Below are 19,916 nucleotides of genomic sequence, written 5' to 3' on the forward strand. Positions count from 1 at the left end.
ATAGCAACATGCTCTAATGCATTAGTAAGGTAAGAAAGTTATTTTCTGTGGCCACGAAAATATCCTTTCTTAGAGTTGATATGAAATTAAATCAAATGTTCACTGGGTGAACAGATTAATTGATGGTAATATTAATTCTGCTACAGTTACTACAGGCAGCTGAGGTAAATAATTGTAATTACATATAATTAATTGTAATTATTTATATACATTTCCCTTTTGAGCTAATTTGCTACAACCATGTAAAGTTGTGGGTGCAAGAAGCTAAAACGCCTCTTAAGGATCAGCGAGGACAGACCATCTAGACAGAGTTTGTGTTATTCTTATGCATTTTATGCATTTGCCCACCTGTCATGACTGTCCTGGCGCTGGGACTGGTTTATTGCAATGCTCTATTCTGACTGGTCAATCCCAACATATTGGTCAGATATTTCCTAAAATTTAGCATCATCTATGGCAATGCTATGAACCACTCTTCCGGGTAACTGAAAAGGTACTACGTTTCCTACGTCTCCTGTATCACATCACCTTTTTTTTCCTACAAACGTAATTGCCTCCATTTTTCATCTCTGTTTTTGACTGTAGAGAAAATAACCTTAGAGGACCTTTCGTAAATATTGCTGTTAATATTGTTGCAATGTTTATCTTGTTGCTCATCCAATTGTTTTGTATACTTTAATATATATATATATATATATATATATATATATATATATATATATATATATATATATATATATATATATGGAACTTAAGACAACATACAAGTGAAATTATGAAATATTTTCAGCTAAAATCATTTCTGCAGAAATAGCCATATTTTTTTTTTTAGCTTTTATTCCAAAGAGGTGTGTGGCACACACTGAGGATCAGATATAGATGACCTGATACATGCACAAGGTTAACACCTGTTTCGCTCCTGCAGCACAAGTAAAACAGTCAGCAGAGCAGAGGAGAATGAGCGAAAGAATAGGGGAGGGGAGATGAGAGCAGGTCTGGGATAGAGGGAGGGAGGAAGGGAGGGTGGGTGGCAGGCTTACGGCATGTGACAGAGGGAAAGAGAGAGAGAGAGAGAGGAGGAGGAGCAGAGGGAAAGGTATCATCAGCAGCAACAGCAGTGCAGCACAAAGGCGAAAAGAACGGGGAAGGTGTGGAGAGAGAGAGCAAGAGAGGGAGTGAGAGAGAGAAGAGAGGCTGAGGTTTGAAGAAGACTGAGCCCTTTGCCACATACATGACCACAGGCTCATCACTCAGCTGGACGTAACCTTGACGATCCTCGTCTGCTGCTGGTACTGCCACACACTAGTGCACAGCCAATACTGTGTGTATGTGTGTGTGAGGGTGCGCTCAGGCATTGCTATGAGATTCAGAGAGCCACATCATTATCCGTGTGTTCTTGCATGTGTGTTCCTTTAGCATTCTGCTCAACTAATGGGAAAAAAGAGCCTGCAGTGACCGTCAAGTGACTGAGTGTGTGTGAGCTTGAGTTGAGTGTGCACGTTGAGGAAAGGGTTGAAAAAGCTTAGATAGGCGTAGAGAGTGTGCATTTGTAGCACAGGGTACAATGCAAGAGCAAGCAGCGTGTCCTACACCCTGAGAGAGATAAAACAGTGAAGGTAGACAGTGTGTGTGTGAGACTGAGAGATGCAGTCTCTGTGCCTCAGCATCATCAGATTTTCTGCTGCAGATGCTACACTAGCTCATCTCCGCACTAGAGCGCTACCGTGACACACACACGCTCAGACGCACACAGCTGCGGCTTTCAAGAGAAGCCCCAAGAATCCCATCAAAGGTCAACAGAGGGACACTGGAAGAGTTGCTGAGGGCAGAGGTTGTGACAGCTCAGGCTGAAGGTCAGAGGAGGAGTGAGAGCCATAAGCGCGGCATCATGGGCGAGTGGACTATATTGGAGAGATTGCTGGAGGCTGCAGTGCAGCAGCACTCTACTATGATCGGCAGGTAAGAGCTATAGTGCAATATACACATACCTCACACAAGGACTGTTCCTATGTATGAGTGGGGAGTGTGCAATCTAATATATTAAAATCTATAAATCTTTTATTTAACTTGGATGCAATTGCAATTACATTTTAAAATATATTAAAATTTAAAACAGATATTCTGAACTGTAATAACATTTCACAATATTGCTGTTTTAACTGTATTTTTGATCAATTAAATCCAGTCTTGGTGAGCATAAGATACTTCTTTCAAAAACATTTACAAATTATTTTTTGAAATATGTTCTTGGTCATTTTAAAACTGGATAAATTGCACTTAGTTTCTCTCTTTAATGCAAAATAAAAAAAAGGCTGCATTATGGGCTTTAAAGACTGGGACCCAGAGATTTACTATTAATATAGAGATTATAAATATGGCTGCTGAAAATGAATAGTTGATATAAAGCATATTGACAACATCACGGAAGAATATTACACTCCCATTACCACATAAATACACACCCACCCACACTAACCATGTGTGTCACAAAGGCATTTTCTGATTGGGAGCTGCACATTTGTGTATGTGTGTGTGTCAGACTTGAGTAAGCACTACTCTCTGCTGTGCTCATTAACCTTAACTGCAGGTAGCCCCACATCAAGGGTACGTCCTTCTCCCATGTCTGTGAGAGGTTGTGTGTGTGTGTGTGGGTTGTGGCACAGAGGGCATGTAAGTGTGTGTGTATGAGCAGGATGCTTAAGTTTATGCATTTCATTTCTATACAGACAAATTGAAAACAACATTTTAAGTGACGGTTCTGAAAAAGAAAAAAAAAAGACGTGTTCATATAATCTAGTCAAGTATACATAAACAGACACTTTCCACACTGCAATGACAATTCATTGTCAACATCTCATTGTCACCATCTATTCACTTATTTTATGTATTAACTTTTTATTTTTCAGTTGATTAATAGTTTTAGGAGGGAAATTTTATAGCTTGAGTCAAATTTTGTGCTTCCCTACTCAGTATTTGTTGTCAAACATGCCTCACAAGAGATGTCTTTAAGTGTTTTTTCATCTAATGAATCTTCAGCCTGTTAAGGAATACTGATTTCACCATCGCTGATGTAATAAACTTCCATCAGTCCAGCACTGCTTAAACAAGCAGTCAATCGGTTACCATCAATCGATCACGAATCATCTGACACATAATAGGAAGCAGACCTGCCATCGTTTCATGAATCCTTAATGTGGGGTTCTCTGAGGTTTGCTAACTATTTCATACATTATGTAACACTATATATGAGGGAAATGCACACATACATTTGTTATTCTACCACTTTCTATTGATTCTGCTAAATTAGCTAATGTTATGCCACTTATAGACACCTTTTTGCATGTTAAAATTTTTATAAATACATTATTTAGTGGGTTTATGAAGTTGTTTTCATGGCTGAGACTATTGGCTCTTTTTTAAGAGGAAGATGATTTCAGTTCTTACTATACATGTAGAGACATTTGATCCACACAATCATCAGACCCACATACACACATATAGATTGATGCAAAGACACACACAAAATAACTTATTTTCCAACTTATTTATTTATTTTTTTTTTGTGGAATTTTGCAGGGCAGTTTTGCTTTGTTGAAAACATGTTTCTGCTAATGTGTGAAATGTGAGGTAATCAGTGTGTTCTTCTCTCTGTTCCTTTGAGGTCTGATCAAGCACTTGAGGCTGGAATGATATGAACAGAATGAATAAATGAATGAACAGATGAATAAAGCCTCTACTATCATTCATCAGCTGCTGCAATCCCTCCCTCCCTCCCTCTCTCAGAACACATATAGAGACAAACACACACTGCAGCCCAGCCACTTTCAGTCCCAGGCTTTATTTGTATTGAAACACACACACTCACAGTCTCTGTTCTCTTCCTCGCTGGGAGAGAGTCTAAATGGTTCAGAGCAGTTTGATCTGTCTTTACTAAAATGATCCTAACAAAAGCACATGCAAACACTTGCATGTGCGGCTGTGTGCGCACTGGCAACTGAAAGCTGATCTGTAGTTTCGACCAGTCAATATTTTCTTTCTGCCATTGTTTTGAATGGTCACAACACTGTAATCTATACCCTTCTCCATTTAATGTTTGGTCTGGACAACATATGGGTCAGCAGAACAAACACACACAGACACTCATTTCATAACTATAACACGTCCCTATAACTACTGATATTCTTTCACAGATTAAATATAGAAAGAATCATCATTCTCACTCTCTTTCATAATCTCTTGCAACACACACACCCACATGCACACACCTACTGTGCAAATGCAGATGATTAATAGCGACACCTGTGAGATGTGAGCAGAGAGAGTAATGTGCTCATATTTCACTCAGCATTTATTGCACTCCTAGAAAGGGAGAGTGAAATAAACAAGCCCCATATTCAATTCAATGCAAGTATCCATATAGCATGTTTTAAATAAATATTTTTTTCAAAGCAGATTTACAGAAAATGCTTGTTTAAGTGTTACAATTAAGAAGTCTCCAACCTTAATAATTACCTCCTATACTATAGCAATTTATCGCTTACCCCATTCCTAAAAGAAAACTTTTAGTATTTGTATTTTTTTTGTACATTTAAAATGCTTTTGGTAAGATTGGTTTATTTATTTTTACTACTTTTATTCAGCAAGGATTCATTAAATTGATCAAAAGCGACACTAAAGACATTAACAATGTTACAACAAAATTTCAAACAAAATGTGTTCTAAAAATATTATGCAGTTCAGCCAGAAGGATCACGTGACACTAAAGACAGTAATGGCTGATGGCTGCCATCACAGAAATAAATTAATTTTTTTAAAATATATTAAAAAAATAAATGCAGCCTTTGTGAGCATTAAAGACTTAATTAAAATTCTGGAAGTTGAGCACCATGCTCTACAGACAGAGCTACAGGAACTCTATTTAAAAGAAAAAGCTATCACAGCCCTTCATTCTTTCTTATCATACCACACCCACACACACACATACACCGTGTGTAGATCAAACTATTTTTTTTTCATTCATGGTGCATGCAACTAACATTACATCTCAACCTTTTATCTACTTAGTTGGTTTGTCTCTAGGGAATTTTTTTTTCTTGTCTTCTTTCTTTTTTCACATAGGATGTAGGGCATTACTGGTTGTATCTTGTTTGAAGTAGTCTTTACTGACACAGAGGAGACACAGAGAAAGAGAAAGAGAGCGAGTGAGTTAGTGGAAGAGGAAGAGAGCATGTGAGGTAAATCTCTAGAGTGATAGTCATTTGCAAACACATATCTGTCCCAGTGTCCTCGTTTCCATGTTTGAATAAGTGCGTGCGTGTGTGTGTGTATGTTTTGGGGTTTATTTAGCTATCCTTTGGAGACAAGTGTGTCTACAGGAGTTATTTAAATATGATAAAAACCTCTCTTTGAGGACGCCCTCATTTAGAGATTTAAATCATAATGTTTTTTTAATCCTAAAAATGCAAAAAAATGCAAAAAAAAAAAAAGTCATTATAATTAGCTTTTTTATAAAAACAAAAGTGGTCTGTGATGTCCTCATTTTGATAGCACAGTAAACATCCACATCAAATGCATAGGTTCTACATTGACATATTAGGTGCTTCTGTGGAAAGTCAGAGGGGCACCAGGACACATGACAGGTTACAGGTCAGGTCAGCTGTACAAAATGAGATGAGATGGTCAGATATAAATGCATGGCAAAGAATTGCTTTCTTACCAGGAACATTGTTTATTTGAAGAACAAGTGTGTTTTGATGTGGAGAAAGAGAGAAGATGGAGAGAGAGACAGAGAATGTGAGTTGAAAATCTCAGAAAAACTCTCAAAGTTCATGAATAATGATGTGTTAACAAACAAAACATTACACAAAACAGACAGGAAAGAACGAACAGCAATATACAAACAATGATGCATTAACAAACATATTTTTCAGTTGATTAATAGTTTTAGGAGGGAAATTTACAGCGTGAGGTCCAAATTTTGGTGCTTCCCGACTCAGTATTTGTTGTCAAACAGGCCTCACAAGAGATATGTCTTTAAGTGTTTTTTCATCTAATGAATCTTCAGCCTTAAGGAAATACTGATTTCACCATCGCTGATTGTAATAAACTTCTCATCACGTCCAGCACTGCTTAAACAAGCAGTCAATCGGTTACCACAATCGATCACGAATCATCTGACACATAATAGGAAGCAGACCTGCCATCGTTTCATGAATCCTTATGTGGGGTTCTCTGAGGTTTGCTAACTATTTCCCATAACATTATGTAAACACTATATATGAGGGAAATGCACCACATACATTTGTTATTCTAAGGTGGAACTTTCTATTGATTCTGCTAAATTAGCTAATGTTATGTGCGCCCTTATAGACACCTTTTTGCATGTTAAAATTTTTATAAATACATTATTTAGTGGGTTTATGAAGTTGTTTTCATTGGCTGAGACTATTGGCTCTTTTTATAAGAGGAAGATGATTTCAGTTCTTACTAAACATGTAGAGACATTTGATCCACACAATCATCAGGACCCACATACACACATTATAGATTGATGCAAAGACACACACAAAAAAACTTATTTTCCAACTTATTATTTTATTTTATTTTTTGTGGAAATTTTGCAGGGGCAGTTTTGCTTTGTTTGAAACATGGTTTCTGCTAATGTGGTGAAATGTGAGGTAATCAGTGTGTTCTTCTCTCTGTTCCTTTGAGGTCTGATCAAGCACTTGAGGCGGAATGATATGAACAGAATGAATAAATGAAGAACAGATGAAGAAAAAGCCTCTACTATCATTCATCAGCTGCTGCAATCCCTCCTCCCTCCCTCTCTCAGAACACATATAGACACACAACACACACTGCAGCCCAGCCACTTTCAGTCCCAGGTTTTTTTGTATTGAAACACACACACTCACAGTCTCTGTTCTCTTTCCTCGCTGGGAGAGAGTCTAAATATGTTCAGAGCAGTTTGATCTGTCTTTACTAAAAATGATCCGAACAAAAGCACATGCAAACGACTTGCATGTGCGGCGCTGTGTGCGCACTGTGGCAACTGAAAGCTGATCTGTGAAGTTTCGACCAGAAATCAATCATAGTTTTCCAGTCAATATTCTTTCTGCCATTGTTTTGAATTGGTCACAACACTGTAATCTATACCCTTCTTCCATTTAATGTTTGGTCTGGGGACAACATATGGGTCAGCAGAACAAACACACACATACACTCATTTCATAACTATAACACGTCCATATACTACTGATATTCTTTCAACAGATTAAATATAGAAAGAAATCATCATTCTCACTCTCTTTCATAATCTCTTGCAACACACACACCCACATCCACACACCTACTGTGCAAATGCAGATGATTAATAGCGACACCTGTGAGATGTGAGCAGAGAGAGTAATGTTGCTCATATATTCACTCAGCATTTATTGCACTCCAGAACAAAGGAGAGTGAAATAAAAAACAAGCCCCATATTCAATTCAATGCAAGTATCCATATAGCATGTTTTAAATAAATATTTTTTTCAAAAAGCAATTTACAGAAAATGCTTGTTTAAGTGTTACAATTAAGAAGTCTCCAACCTTAATAATTACCTCCTATACTATAGCAATTTATCGCTTACCCCATTCCTAAAAGAAAACTTTTAGTATTTGTACATATACAATACCATTCAAAAGCTTGGGGTCACAATACTTTATTTACTTTTATACTTTTATTCAGCAAGGATTCATTAAATTGATCAAAAGCGACACTAAAGACATTAACAATGTTACAACAAAATTTCAACACAAACAATGTGTTCTAAAAATATGTATCAGCACATACTGTATTCGAATGACTTTCAACTTCACTAATAAATAAGAAAGTGGATCTTAAGCACTTGATCACTATTAGACTGATTTCAATGGATCACGTGACACTAAAGAAAATTAAGTGGCATGGCTGCCATCACAGAAATAAATTAATTTTTTTAAAATATATTAAAATAGAAATAAAGTTTTAAATAGTTTTTACTTTATTTTGATAAAATAAATGCAGCCTTTGTGAGCATTAAAGACTTAATTAAAATTCTGGAAGCTTTGAGCACCATGCTCTACAGACAGAGCTACAGGAACTCTATTTAAAAGAAAAGCTATCACAGCCCTTCATTCTTTCTTATCATACCACACCCACACACACACATACACCGTGTGTAGATCAAACTATTTTTTTTTTTTGTAGTCATGGTGCATGCAACTAACATTACATCTCAACCTTTTATCTACTTAGTTGGTTTGTCTCTAGGGAATTTTTTTTTCTTGTCTTCTTTCTTTTTTCACATAGGATGTAGGGCATTACTGGTTGTATCTTGTTTGAAGTAGTCTTTACTGAACACAGAGGAGGACACAGAGAAAGAGAAAAGAGAGCGAGTGAGTAGTGGAAGAGGGAAGAGAGCATGTGAGGTACATCTCTAGAGTGATAGTCATTTGCAAACACATATCGTCCCAGTGTCCTCGTTTCCCATGTTTGAATAAGTGCGTGCGTGTGTGTGTGTATGTTTTGGGGTTTATTTAGCTATCCTTTGGAGACAAGTGTGTCTACAGGAGTTATTTAAATATGATAAAAACCTCTCTTTGAGGACGCCCTCATTTGGAGAATCAAATCATAATGTTTTTTTAATCCTAAAAATGCAAAAAAAAAAAAAGTCATTATAATTAGCTTTTTTATAAAAACAAAAGTGGTCTGTGATGTCCTCATTTTGATAGCCCAGTAAACATCCACATCAAATGCATAGGTTCTACATTGACATAATTAGGTGCTTCTGTGGAAAGTCAGAGGGGCACCAGGACACATGACAGGTTACAGGTCAGGTCAGCTGTACAAAATGAGATGAGAATTGGTCAGGATATAAATGCATGGCAAAGAATTGCTTTCTTACCAGGAACATTGTTTATTTGAAGAACAAGTGTGTTTTGATGTGGAGAAAGAGAGAAGATGGAGAGAGAGACAGAGAATGTGAGTTGAAAATCTCAGAAAAACTCTCAAAGTTCATGAATAATTGATATAGCCTGCGAGAACATGCTGTTAGTTCTAGTAAACTTTCCTTATTCTTTCTGGTATGTAAAAATAAATACATTTTGCTTGTTCTTTCTGGTAGTTAGTTCTAGTAAACTTTCCTTATTCTTTCTGGTATGTAAAAATAAATACAACACTTTTGGAGCGTTATTTCGCTCCAAAAGTGAAAAAAAAGCATGGTTTTACATGGTTGAAAAAAAAGCATTTTTCTTTATTTTTTTTTTTTTTTTTGTTTGAGTGTAAAAAACTAAACTGAAACAGAAGACAAATTTATTTTTTGGCAGATATTGTTTTCTTCTTTTAAGCTTAAACACTTAATTTGATTTAAGAAACCTTTAGTAAAAAAAAAAAAAATAAATAAAAAAAACACGTAAGAAAATCACTTTTTGTGATTGGAGGGTGAAAGGTAGACACACATCTTACATAAAAAATAATGTGTTTAAAGGTTAACCTGACTTTAGAGACAACAAAAGCGCAGAGATCTTGACAGTCTTATGTCCAAACATGGAGAGAGTCAGTGTACTGTACACATTTCCAGCTGTTTGCTCTCTCTCTCACACACACACACGCACGCACACACACACACACACACACACGCATGCGCACACACACACACACACACACACACACACACACACACACACACACACAAAGCCCACCATCACACATGCTCCATTCACTGTAAATTACACTGCTGCAAACTGAGACGCTCAACACAATATGCGTGTTACTGCACACACACTAGGTGCTTTAAAAGGAGTCCTTCAGTATGTTTTATTTCCTGAATATGCTGTTTCTCGGTACTTGCACCCAGTCATCTCCCTCCATCTGTCTCTCTGTATCTGTCTATTTGTCTTGTTGCTCCTCTAGTCTGCCTCTGTCCATCTATTTGTCTCCTTTTGCCTCCTTCCTTTTCTTGTCATTTTCAAGCTCTTTCTTTCTCTCTCTTTAGTTCACCTTGAGATGTCTCTCTTTCTCAGTCCCTATGTGTTTTTCATCATCCCCCATTTCCACACTCCTGGTATGTAGGTTTGTTCCTTCCTGTGCCCTTGGTACGCCCACTTGCTCTCTTTCTCTCTCATTCCAGGCTCTACTCTTTCCTCTCTTTCCCAATATTCCATCAATCATTTCTCCCTCCTTTTTGCTCTCTCTCTCTCTCTCGCTCTCTCTCTCTGGTATAGTGCAGAGTGCTGAGTGGTTCACTATGTGGTTGCTATAGTAATGGCAGCAGGGAGTGGGGGGATGTGCTGCTAATTTAAAGACCAACCAGGGCCTTTGGCCATTGATACAGTGCAAAGAGCTAATGTTAGTTTTTTTTTTTCATATCCTACAGTAATTATTATTAAGTGTTATATAAAGGTTACACTGTTAAAACCAAGAAACATCTCTTGCTGTTATACTACAATAAAGTGTAGTTGAGCAAGAGTCATAACTGTCCTACTTAGCTCAGCACAAATGTTCACCATATGTCCATCAAAACCAGTGCTAACCATCCTAGACAGCAATGAGCTAACATAGCTTCTGATTCAGAGTACAAATTATATCCCATTATTCTTTTCACATTAATTTTCTCTATAGCAATTTCAAAAATGTCTTTCTTTAATGAAGAATTCTTTGTCGTGAACCAAATCAACCTGCTGCCAAATGAACCACAACATTGTAAACCCTGTTTGGAAGAAAAAGAATGAAAAGAGAAAAAGGTAAAAGGCTGTGTATTTGTATTTTTTTTTTTTCTTTTTTTTTTTTTTGTGGGAATATGTTTTGTTTGAATTGTTGAATTTAAAATCATTAAATTACTCACTTTTCATAAAATTAACTTTCAGAATACAAATATGCACAAATATCAAAACAGCTCTATGCATTGACTGCCCAACACTTCCCTAATATTGTATAAACAGTTGCTAAAGTCACTCTGAAAATTCATCAGGATTGCCTTCATCACTTCAACTCATTCACTTTCATTAATTCTGGGAGGTGGAAACTGCTCTTGTGACTCTCCACCATTAGAAAGCAAACCGTTTGTCCTTATTACTCTCTATCCTGTAATATACACTACTTTTCAAAAGTTTGGGTTCATATGATTTTTTTTTAATTAATACTTTCATTTATCAGTTTCAGATTGAGTGCATTAAACTGATCAAAGGACAGTGAAGACATTTCCAAAGACAATACAAAAATATTACTTACATACTTCCCTAAACTTTTGAACATTAGTGTTTATATCTTGTACATTTAGTATGCCAACTGAATCACAACAATGTAAAATATAAAATAGAATAATTGTTTCATTATTTATCGCCACACATCCAGGGCTGTTGCTCAGTGTTTCTACAAATTTATGAAAGTTTACTGTATAATGCCACTATGTTAAGTTACAAGAACAGTCTCTGTAGAGAAACCTAAGGTTATGTTCTGTGCTCAAGGGCACATACTAGTTATATTTCAAGCATCTCCTCATGCAACCTTTTTGTTACCAACCCAGATCTTAAGCTACTAAGCTTACATACCCAATATGCTAAAAATAAGCAGAGGGACTTGGACTGAGGGCTATATGAATCATTCTTTAAGGATAAACAGAAAATATCATTGTTGCAGAGTTAGTAGCTTAACAGGGTCAAAAGTGCCTAAATTAAGTACTTTATGATTACAAGTTTCATACAATACTGAAATGAAAAATACTGTATATGTACTATATAGCTCACACTATGTGTGTGTATGTGTGTGTGTGTGTGTGAGAGAGACAGAGAGAGAGAGAGAGAGAATGTGATCATGCATCAACACCAGCCTGCAATAAAATAACGTCATGGCTAGTTCTACAGCAAGGTTACTGTGAGTGAAGGTCGGTCTTAGCACAACAGTGTGTGTGGATCTGTGTGTGTTGATGTGTGTGAGAAACAGAACTAGACAGACTGAGGAAGATTTGTGTGCTCAGGCTGCATCTGTTGAGAGAGACAGTGTGTGTGAGGCAGAAGGGTGGAGATGTTTCGCTCTAAATGGCACACTCACGTGAGTCCCATGTGTAAAACTTCAAGGTGTTCTCATCAGGACACTCATATTGTGTGTTGTATGTCATATTAGTATGCTGCATGTGTGATCTCTCATCTCCTCTGTTCTTATCTGTCACTGTGATCAGATGTGTCTGAGTCTGTGCTAGTGTCTGGATTTCCGTGTGTGTATGTTTCTTTATTTAATTGTCCACAGTGTACATATTAAAGTTTGCAAGTTCACAAAGAACTGATAAGAGAGCAGAGATAGTGATACACATATACAGACAGTCGTCCCAACACAAACTCTGATGGCCTTGATGCAGTATGCCCCAGTTATCATCAGCAGGGAACATATGCCCGCACACATACCCACATGTGAATGAATGTTAAAACATGAAAGGTGCTCCTGAATGGCCTACACAGATATTTTCAATATTTCAGTACATTAATAAAGATGAAGTTTGTAATTGCGGTGCCACTCGCATTAGTAATTTTACTTAAATTGTGGCCACATTGTCTTAATTCATTCTCACAATGTATTAATTCTGTCCTTTGTTTTAGTTAAATCATTGACACAATTTACCCTAATTAAAACAAAGGAGCAATTAGTAGTACAACGTGATTTGACTAAAACAAATGAATTAAGTCATTTGAATGAATTCTTAATTTGGGGCCACAATATCTTTTCAACAGCATGTCATATCCAGGGCTCCATACATTAGCCAAAATATTGGGTGTTTTTGACTTCAACTTTGACAAAGCTTACAGTTTGGAAAGATTTGTCAAACTGAGTCAAGTCAAATACTTTTTGCTTCTCGTAGTGACCCTTGGATGGATTTCCTTTCTTTAACGCAGATGAAATGGATTAGATGCAATATTTGTCAAATAAACAGTAGGGCTATCAATATAACATGTTAATTCAGAAAAAAACAACACGTTATAATGAAGGTATTTAACACACCCAGCCCAGCCCAGCCCTGTATGTCATCTTATGTTGCATGCAGTTGCTGACGAACATGATTCAAGACAATGACTAACTGTGTGATGTAGCCTAGAATGCTGTTATATGGCCCAGCATTCCAGATATGAGGGCAAACATGCTCCATATGGCCTTTTGTCTTATATGATATACTTTAGCAATATCGCTGTTATATGGCCCAGCATTCCAGATATGAGGGCAAACATGCTCCATATGGCCTTTTGTCAAATAATCACAATTACAAATGTGACTGTTTGAAGCAACAAAACCACTTTTTCATTCAGTACTCATTTTCTTCAATGATTTGTATTATATATTTTAGCTTTATCATATGAGCAAGAGTGCTGTTTTTGAACATCACAATTACAAATTTTATTTTACTATTATTTTTTTATTATGTACTCTATATAACATTTTTATTACATGAAAAGAATGTTTACTGTCATAAAAACATGTCTGTGCAGCATCACATTAAGTTGAACACACTTGATTATTCTTTTTCAAACAGGCTACCCATCTGCCATTTATTCATACAAATCGATAGCTCCGCCTACAAATTCACATCATTGGTTGAACCAGAGTCAGGCTGGTCAAAATGAAACAAAAAATGGGAAAATAAGGAATGTAGGGAAAACAGGATTCGCTTACTTTTTTTTTCATATTAAACTGAAATATATATATTTTTTTACAAAAATGTTTTAAAAACAAATTACAAATTTAAGCTTAAAATGAGTAGCAGGTAATTTAGAAATGTTAAATGCCTGCTTTACTTCCGCTTCTTACAGTAATTACTCAGTATTTTATTGTGTTTTGCACACGTGTCTGCATTTGTAAGATAGAGGGAGTTAGAAATGCAAAATAGCTCTGTGCTGTTGAATGAAAAAAGAAATCTGATCCTTTTTTATTCTTTTTTTCTTCCTTCCCCTCTTCAATCCCGTCTCTATCTCTGCCTTTCCTTGATTCTTTCTGTCTCTTCTTTTCTCTACCCCAAAGGATCCTGCTGACAGTGGTGGTGATATTCCGGATCCTGATCGTGGGTATAGTGGGAGAGAAGGTGTATGAGGATGAACAGATTATGTTTATATGCAACACGCTGCAACCAGGTTGCAACCAGGCCTGCTACGATAAAGCCTTCCCCATCTCCCATATCCGTTACTGGGTTTTCCAGATCATCTTGGTGTGTACACCCAGCCTCTGTTTTATCACTTACTCAGTGCACCAGTCTGCCAAGCACAAAGATCGCAGTTACACCCTCCTGCACGGCCCGTACATCGACCACGGACACGGGCCGAGCCGCAAGCTCCGTAACATCAACGGCATCCTGGTGCACCCAGAAAGCAAACATGACAGCGACTGTCTGGATTTGAAAGACATTCCCAACATTCCACCGGGGGCCACATACTCCAAAAGTGCCAAGATCCGTCAGCAGGAGGGCATCTCCCGTTTCTATGTCATACAAGTGGTGTTTCGAAATGTTCTGGAAATCGGCTTTCTTGCCGGTCAGTACTTTCTGTATGGATTCAACGTTCCTGCCATGTTTGAGTGTGACCGCTACCCTTGCGTGAAGGAGGTCGAATGCTACGTGTCACGTCCCACGGAGAAGACAGTTTTCCTCGTGTTCATGTTCGCAGTTAGCGGGATCTGTGTGGTGCTAAATTTGGCTGAGGTCAACCATCTGGGCTGGCGGAAGATTAAGACGGCCATCCGTGGTGTCCAGGCTCGCAGAAAGTCCATTTGTGAGATCCGGAAAAAGGATGTGTCCCACCTTTCCTCAGTGCCCAACCTGGGCCGCACCCAGTCTAGCGAATCGGCCTATGTCTGACAGCGAATAGGGGAGGGGCTTAGACGAGGTTGGGAGTGGCTGATGAGGCGACGGCCACGCCCTGTGCTGCAGACTTGACACTGCATATTTTTTGCATAGTTTGGACAGGTGAGAGAGGGGTAGGGTGAAAACAAAAAAGGGAGGAATGGAGTAAATCAGATTTGGCATTCTAAACTTTATGGAGAATAAATCTGCTTTTTCAGACTTTAATGGTGAGCGCTGGGGAACAGAATGGGACTCATACTTAAAGGGATAGTTCACCAAAAAATTTTAATTCGATGTTTATCTGCTTACCCCCAGGGCATCCGAGATGTAGGTGACTTTGTTTCTTCAGAAGAACACAAACAAAGATTTTTAACTCAAACCGTTGCAGTCTGTCAGTCATATAATTGAAGTGAGTGGGGATCACAGCTTTGAGAGTCAAAAAAAACAGCCAGCGGGTGATGCATCTTCTTCTTGCTTTACGGCGGATCACAGACTTAAAAGTGCATTACCACCACCTATCTCTCAAATGGACCATTGACACTCTATCTACAATCTCAATTAGGGGTGTCAATGGTCCATTTGAGAGATAGGTGGCAGTTATGCACTTATAAGTCTGCGATTTTTTTGACTCTCAAAGCCATGATTCCCATTCACTTACATTATAAGACTGACAGACTGCAACGGTTTGAGTTAAAAATCTTTGTGTTCTACTGAAGAAACAAAGTCACCTACATCTTGGATGCCCTAGGGGTAAGCAGATAAACATACAATTTTTGGGTGAACTATCCCTTTAATATACACGTATACACCACACACACACTCACACACATACTGATATTCCTGAGCCTCGCTTAACAACAAAAGTCTTCCAACAGAAAAAGAGACATTTAAGAAACAAAACTGATTTAAGTTGCTTGATGTCAAAAGAGACTGAAAGATGGAGGGATAAAGCTAGAGAGCAGCTCAGCATGTGACTCAGAAACATTGTAAAATATGAAAAATGTTCTCCAGGGTCAATGCTGAGACATCCCTCATGTTTTGAACAACCAGAAAGAGAAAAAAAAGGAGGACAAACAAAAGAGAATAAAACTGCACCTCAGCACAGACTCCTCTATGCCTCTCCCCCATTTTCTTTCTTTAGTTTTCTCTGTCTCTTTCTGCATAGTTTTATAGATGTAGCTATTAAGTATACAAGGCTAGAAGAGAAAATGAACATTCATCTTCTGATAAACCTCCCCCACATTTGCTGTTGGGCCATAAGAGACTCTATCTTCGTGCAAAAATCAACATTGACACACCACAGTCCCCAGTCCAAATCCCGGAATTCCTCTGTACCCCCCACCCCCCTCCTCCTCCCTTTCATTACTGTACATATCTTAGAATATCGATATTGCAGCATACATGTATTTCGCATACCGAAGTGTAGCTTTTGCCATTATTTAAAAAAGACGTACACATTGATTGCCAAAAAGAAAAAAGAAGGAAAAAAAATGTAGTTGTTTATCTGCATTTGTTGTGTAATGTACACAGGAAAAATTGTGATTTTATACTATGGGCATTTCCATACTAAGGCATGTTATGATGCATCATTAGAATGGCTAGATAGTGTTACGAGCTGTGTATAGAATCAGACTGTTTCTTTTTTGCACCAAGTATTTTTTGAGGTGTATTCTGAAGCATGCGGGAGGAGATCTATAGCTCTATGGGAATGGCAGAAAGAGTCTATACTGAGTAAGGCTCCAATGCAGCAATAAAATATAAAGATATATATAAATTATAAATAAACATATGTCATAAAAAATAAATTAATAAACTATTAAAGAAATAAATGAAATATAATGGTGTAAAGATTCCCTTGTCACTTGTTTCTGTGCATGCGTGTGCAGATGTGTATTTCCATCTAAGCGGGCATGCTGTGCTGGAGGGTTTTTTTGTCCAGAATGCAATTGCAGGGATGACGGCAGTGAAAACATAAATCAAAGACTCTATCAAACCAATACACAGCACTGGATCACCTGCATAGATGTTCTCTGAATGATAGGGATAAAGTGTGTGTGTGTTTTACCTTGACCCAGTTGGAAAAGCATTCACTTAATAGGTTGACGCTAGGTTTCCATCCAAATGTTTGACATTTTCAGGTGAATTTCTGAAAATGAAGCAAAAGAGAATGTGCAACATTATGTGTTTTTATCAACTATACAGATTACTTGAAGAAGCTTCTCACTTGCCAGCTTTGTTGCGAGTATGAGCACAATCACATGCCCAAATAGTCTAAATGTCATTCAAATGTTTCCATCAATTTAATGTGATTTTTTGAGAACATCCACCTCAGTATACAACCACACATTTTGGGAGTTCATGCAAATATCAAGCTTTTATAGGATTTCTTAATTGAGAATTTGCATAAAAAATGGTTAGTGAGTGTGAGGCATGAATAGCCAAATTAATTTCTGATCTTGCCTAAAACATTACCAGTAAAGAGAGAAGCTGCTATATTAAGACATTAGAAATGAAATGAAAATAAGTGTAGATAAGACAATGTAATGGTTGCTAACTAATGAGGAATGAGTCAGAGCTGTTACACAAGCTAAGTATAGCTCCTATTGTCTGTGCTGCTGGCATGTCTCTTCATATGGAATATAAATGATCCTGTATTGCAACTATGTTTTATTCAGATAAGTGTCGTCTTCAAAGTTACTTTAAATAATTAATATTGTTAAATAATTGCTTGGAAATAGGTCTTCTAATATTTATAGTTTACTTGTATCGCAAGCCATCAGAATTCAAATTAAATTCTCTGAATTTTAAAAGACAAATATTCACCTTATTCTTCAACGCATAAGTAAGCCTATGGCCGAGACTTCCAGTTCATTAGCCGCTATAACGAGAAGAATAACAACATGCAGTAAACTGTAAGACTGTTTGCACTACAAACCAGTGTGTTCATAATAAGGATAATTAAAATAATATGGTAAGACCTATTTAATGACATATTTAATGTTTTGTACAGCTAAAAATAGCTGGACGTGGATGAGACCATGAAGCCAAACCCATAAAAATTACGAATGGCACCCCCGCTCTTACGGGAAGAATAGTGTGGACTTTACATTGATATATGTTGTTTTTATATTGAGTCAAACATTTTTTTTCCAGTCTTTCCACTCCACCTAAATCTAACAAACTTGAAACTTTCTGCATTTTTATTCATTTTCTTTAGACATTATTTATTGTGCTTATTGAGTTGTTTTCCTCCTTTGGTCCCCACAATGTGTTTAGGCAAAAACGGATCCAAACACACATAGGCTACGCACAATTATTCTAACAAAACTCTTTAGAAATGCAGTTTTTGTTTAGCTGTACAATACATCCAAATGGATCCCACTTGTAAACCCTGCAATGTGTATAGTCAGTGAAGAAAACCTTTTATAGAAATAGTTATTAAATTAATTTTAAGCTGTTTGAGGAGAGGCCTCCTAACGCAACATTCACTGTATGCTAGTACACCATTCAAGACAGGCAGCCAAATACTAGCCTCATTGTTCAGTGGATGTAGTTGAATTGTCACTCACCTGCAATTAAACCAATTAATGCTGCCTTTTCAAAGTGGGTACCGCCTTCTGAATGTATGTCGTGACTAACACATCCTTCAAGTAATGTAGGCTAGGCAGGCAAAGAAGTACAACTCCAAATGCAGGTGTGTGCGTTGTCGTCATCTATTTTGGAGAGATTGCATTGTATAAACTTGTTCTGTCGATCAGCGTCATTTCTGCACAGATCATTCACCGGTCTATTACGAGTTTAAAAGAGCGCAAGCGCCGTTTGAAATTGCGCGTACAATGAATGACATTGCGTTAGGAGCTGACTAAAATAGCTACAAAAGTAAAAGTTTGTATTCAAAGACAAAAAGCAAACACTCTAGAACATTTTTAATGTTTAAAAAAGGACCTCAGATGTATGTATCTGCTAAATGCTGCTGATGATTACATTACTGCTCTAACGCTTCATTTCTGTTTCAACTAACTAGAAATTAACTTCTTTTCTGCTTAGTAGTGATCGTCTCTTAAATTTCCACTTTATTATTTTTGTGGGTAAATTACAGAACAAATTATGGCATTAAAATAATAATAATAACAATAATAATAACATCTTTAACAAACAAGAGATTACCTTAGTTTAAAAATATGGGACCCCCTCGAAAACGAGATGTTACATCTCAAGGGGTTAATTCTAATAAATAAATTGGGTTTAAATGTAAATTGATTTGTTGTATATAGTTTGGTTAATTTTTTTTTTTAAATTGTTTAAATTTTTAGATTGGTAAAAAGTGATAGTAATGATTAAATTGTTATATATATATATATTATATATATATTATATATATATTTATTTATTTATTAATTATATTCATTTTTAAACAACTTTTTAATCATCAAAAATCCTGAAAAAAGTATTTCAGGTTATAAAATAAATAAAAAGGAGCATAACCGTTTCTAACATTGATAATAAATCAGCATATTAGAATGATTTCTGAAGGATCATGTGACACTGACGACAGAATAAGGAATGATGGATATTAAGCTTTGCATCACGGAAATAGATTATGTTTTAAAGTATAGTAAAATAGAAAACCATTATTTTACATTTTAATTATATTTCACACTATTACTGTTTTTCTGTATTTTTGATTAAATAAATGCAAGCTTGATGAGCATAAGATACTTCTTTCAAAAACATTAATAATAGTAATTCAAGTATATATTTGTATAGCGCTTTTTACGATGTATGTTGTCTCAGGGTTAGCATCATCTGAGGTCCTCTGAGGGGTTGGGATCATCTCTTCTCAGGTGTTCTGGATCCAGATTGGAGCTTGTGGCAAAACAGAGAAACAAATAGAGACATAATTAGCGTAGCTGCTGTTCCAACCAAGTAAAATTAATTAGTTTAACCCAAGCTAAAGAATAATAATGCGCATTTGATCAGATATAACTGCAGTCCAAAATTATGAGATGCATTATTTGAATGCTTGGCCAAAGAGGTGTGTTTTTAATCTAGATTTAAACAGAGAGAGTGTCTCTGAAC

General features: G+C 36.7%; 1 protein-coding gene and 1 long non-coding RNA gene across 3 annotated transcripts; one reads left to right on the forward strand and one right to left on the reverse strand.

The window, feature by feature from the left end:
• The first annotated feature begins 1,067 nt into the window (after nucleotides 1–1,067).
• LOC109061764 (gap junction delta-2 protein-like) lies at nucleotides 1,068–15,217 on the forward strand. Of its 2 annotated transcripts, XM_019078854.2 has the most exons (3): nucleotides 1,068–1,289; nucleotides 1,688–1,959; nucleotides 14,024–15,217. In XM_019078854.2, exons 2-3 carry the CDS (start codon nucleotides 1,889–1,891, stop codon nucleotides 14,850–14,852), a joined length of 900 nt encoding a protein of 299 aa, XP_018934399.1. In that variant the 5' UTR covers nucleotides 1,068–1,289; nucleotides 1,688–1,888; the 3' UTR covers nucleotides 14,853–15,217. The 2 variants fall into 2 exon arrangements, with proteins under 2 accessions (XP_018934399.1, XP_018934397.1); XM_019078852.2 differs by having other exon boundaries at nucleotides 1,068–1,959.
• LOC109061765 lies at nucleotides 14,801–18,545 on the reverse strand. Its single transcript, XR_006160065.1, has 4 exons — nucleotides 18,407–18,545; nucleotides 17,661–17,715; nucleotides 16,903–16,983; nucleotides 14,801–14,932 (listed from the first exon to the last, which is right to left on the reverse strand). It is a non-coding gene; the product is annotated as an uncharacterized LOC109061765 (long non-coding RNA).
• Between the last annotated feature and the right edge of the window lie 1,371 nt (nucleotides 18,546–19,916).

Source organism: Cyprinus carpio, chromosome A5 (genome assembly GCF_018340385.1).
Source record: "Cyprinus carpio isolate SPL01 chromosome A5, ASM1834038v1, whole genome shotgun sequence".
In the NCBI taxonomy this organism is placed as follows: Eukaryota; Metazoa; Chordata; class Actinopteri; order Cypriniformes; family Cyprinidae; genus Cyprinus; species Cyprinus carpio.

Excerpts from the sequence above, each read along its gene's own strand:
- LOC109061764 (XM_019078852.2), top strand. The coding sequence starts at position 1,889 with ATGGGCGAGTGGACTATATTGGAGAGATTGCTGGAGGCTGCAGTGCAG. Across the intron at positions 1,960-14,023 it reads CACTCTACTATGATCGGCAG|GATCCTGCTGACAGTGGTGG; the intron begins GTAAGAGCTATA and ends TCTACCCCAAAG.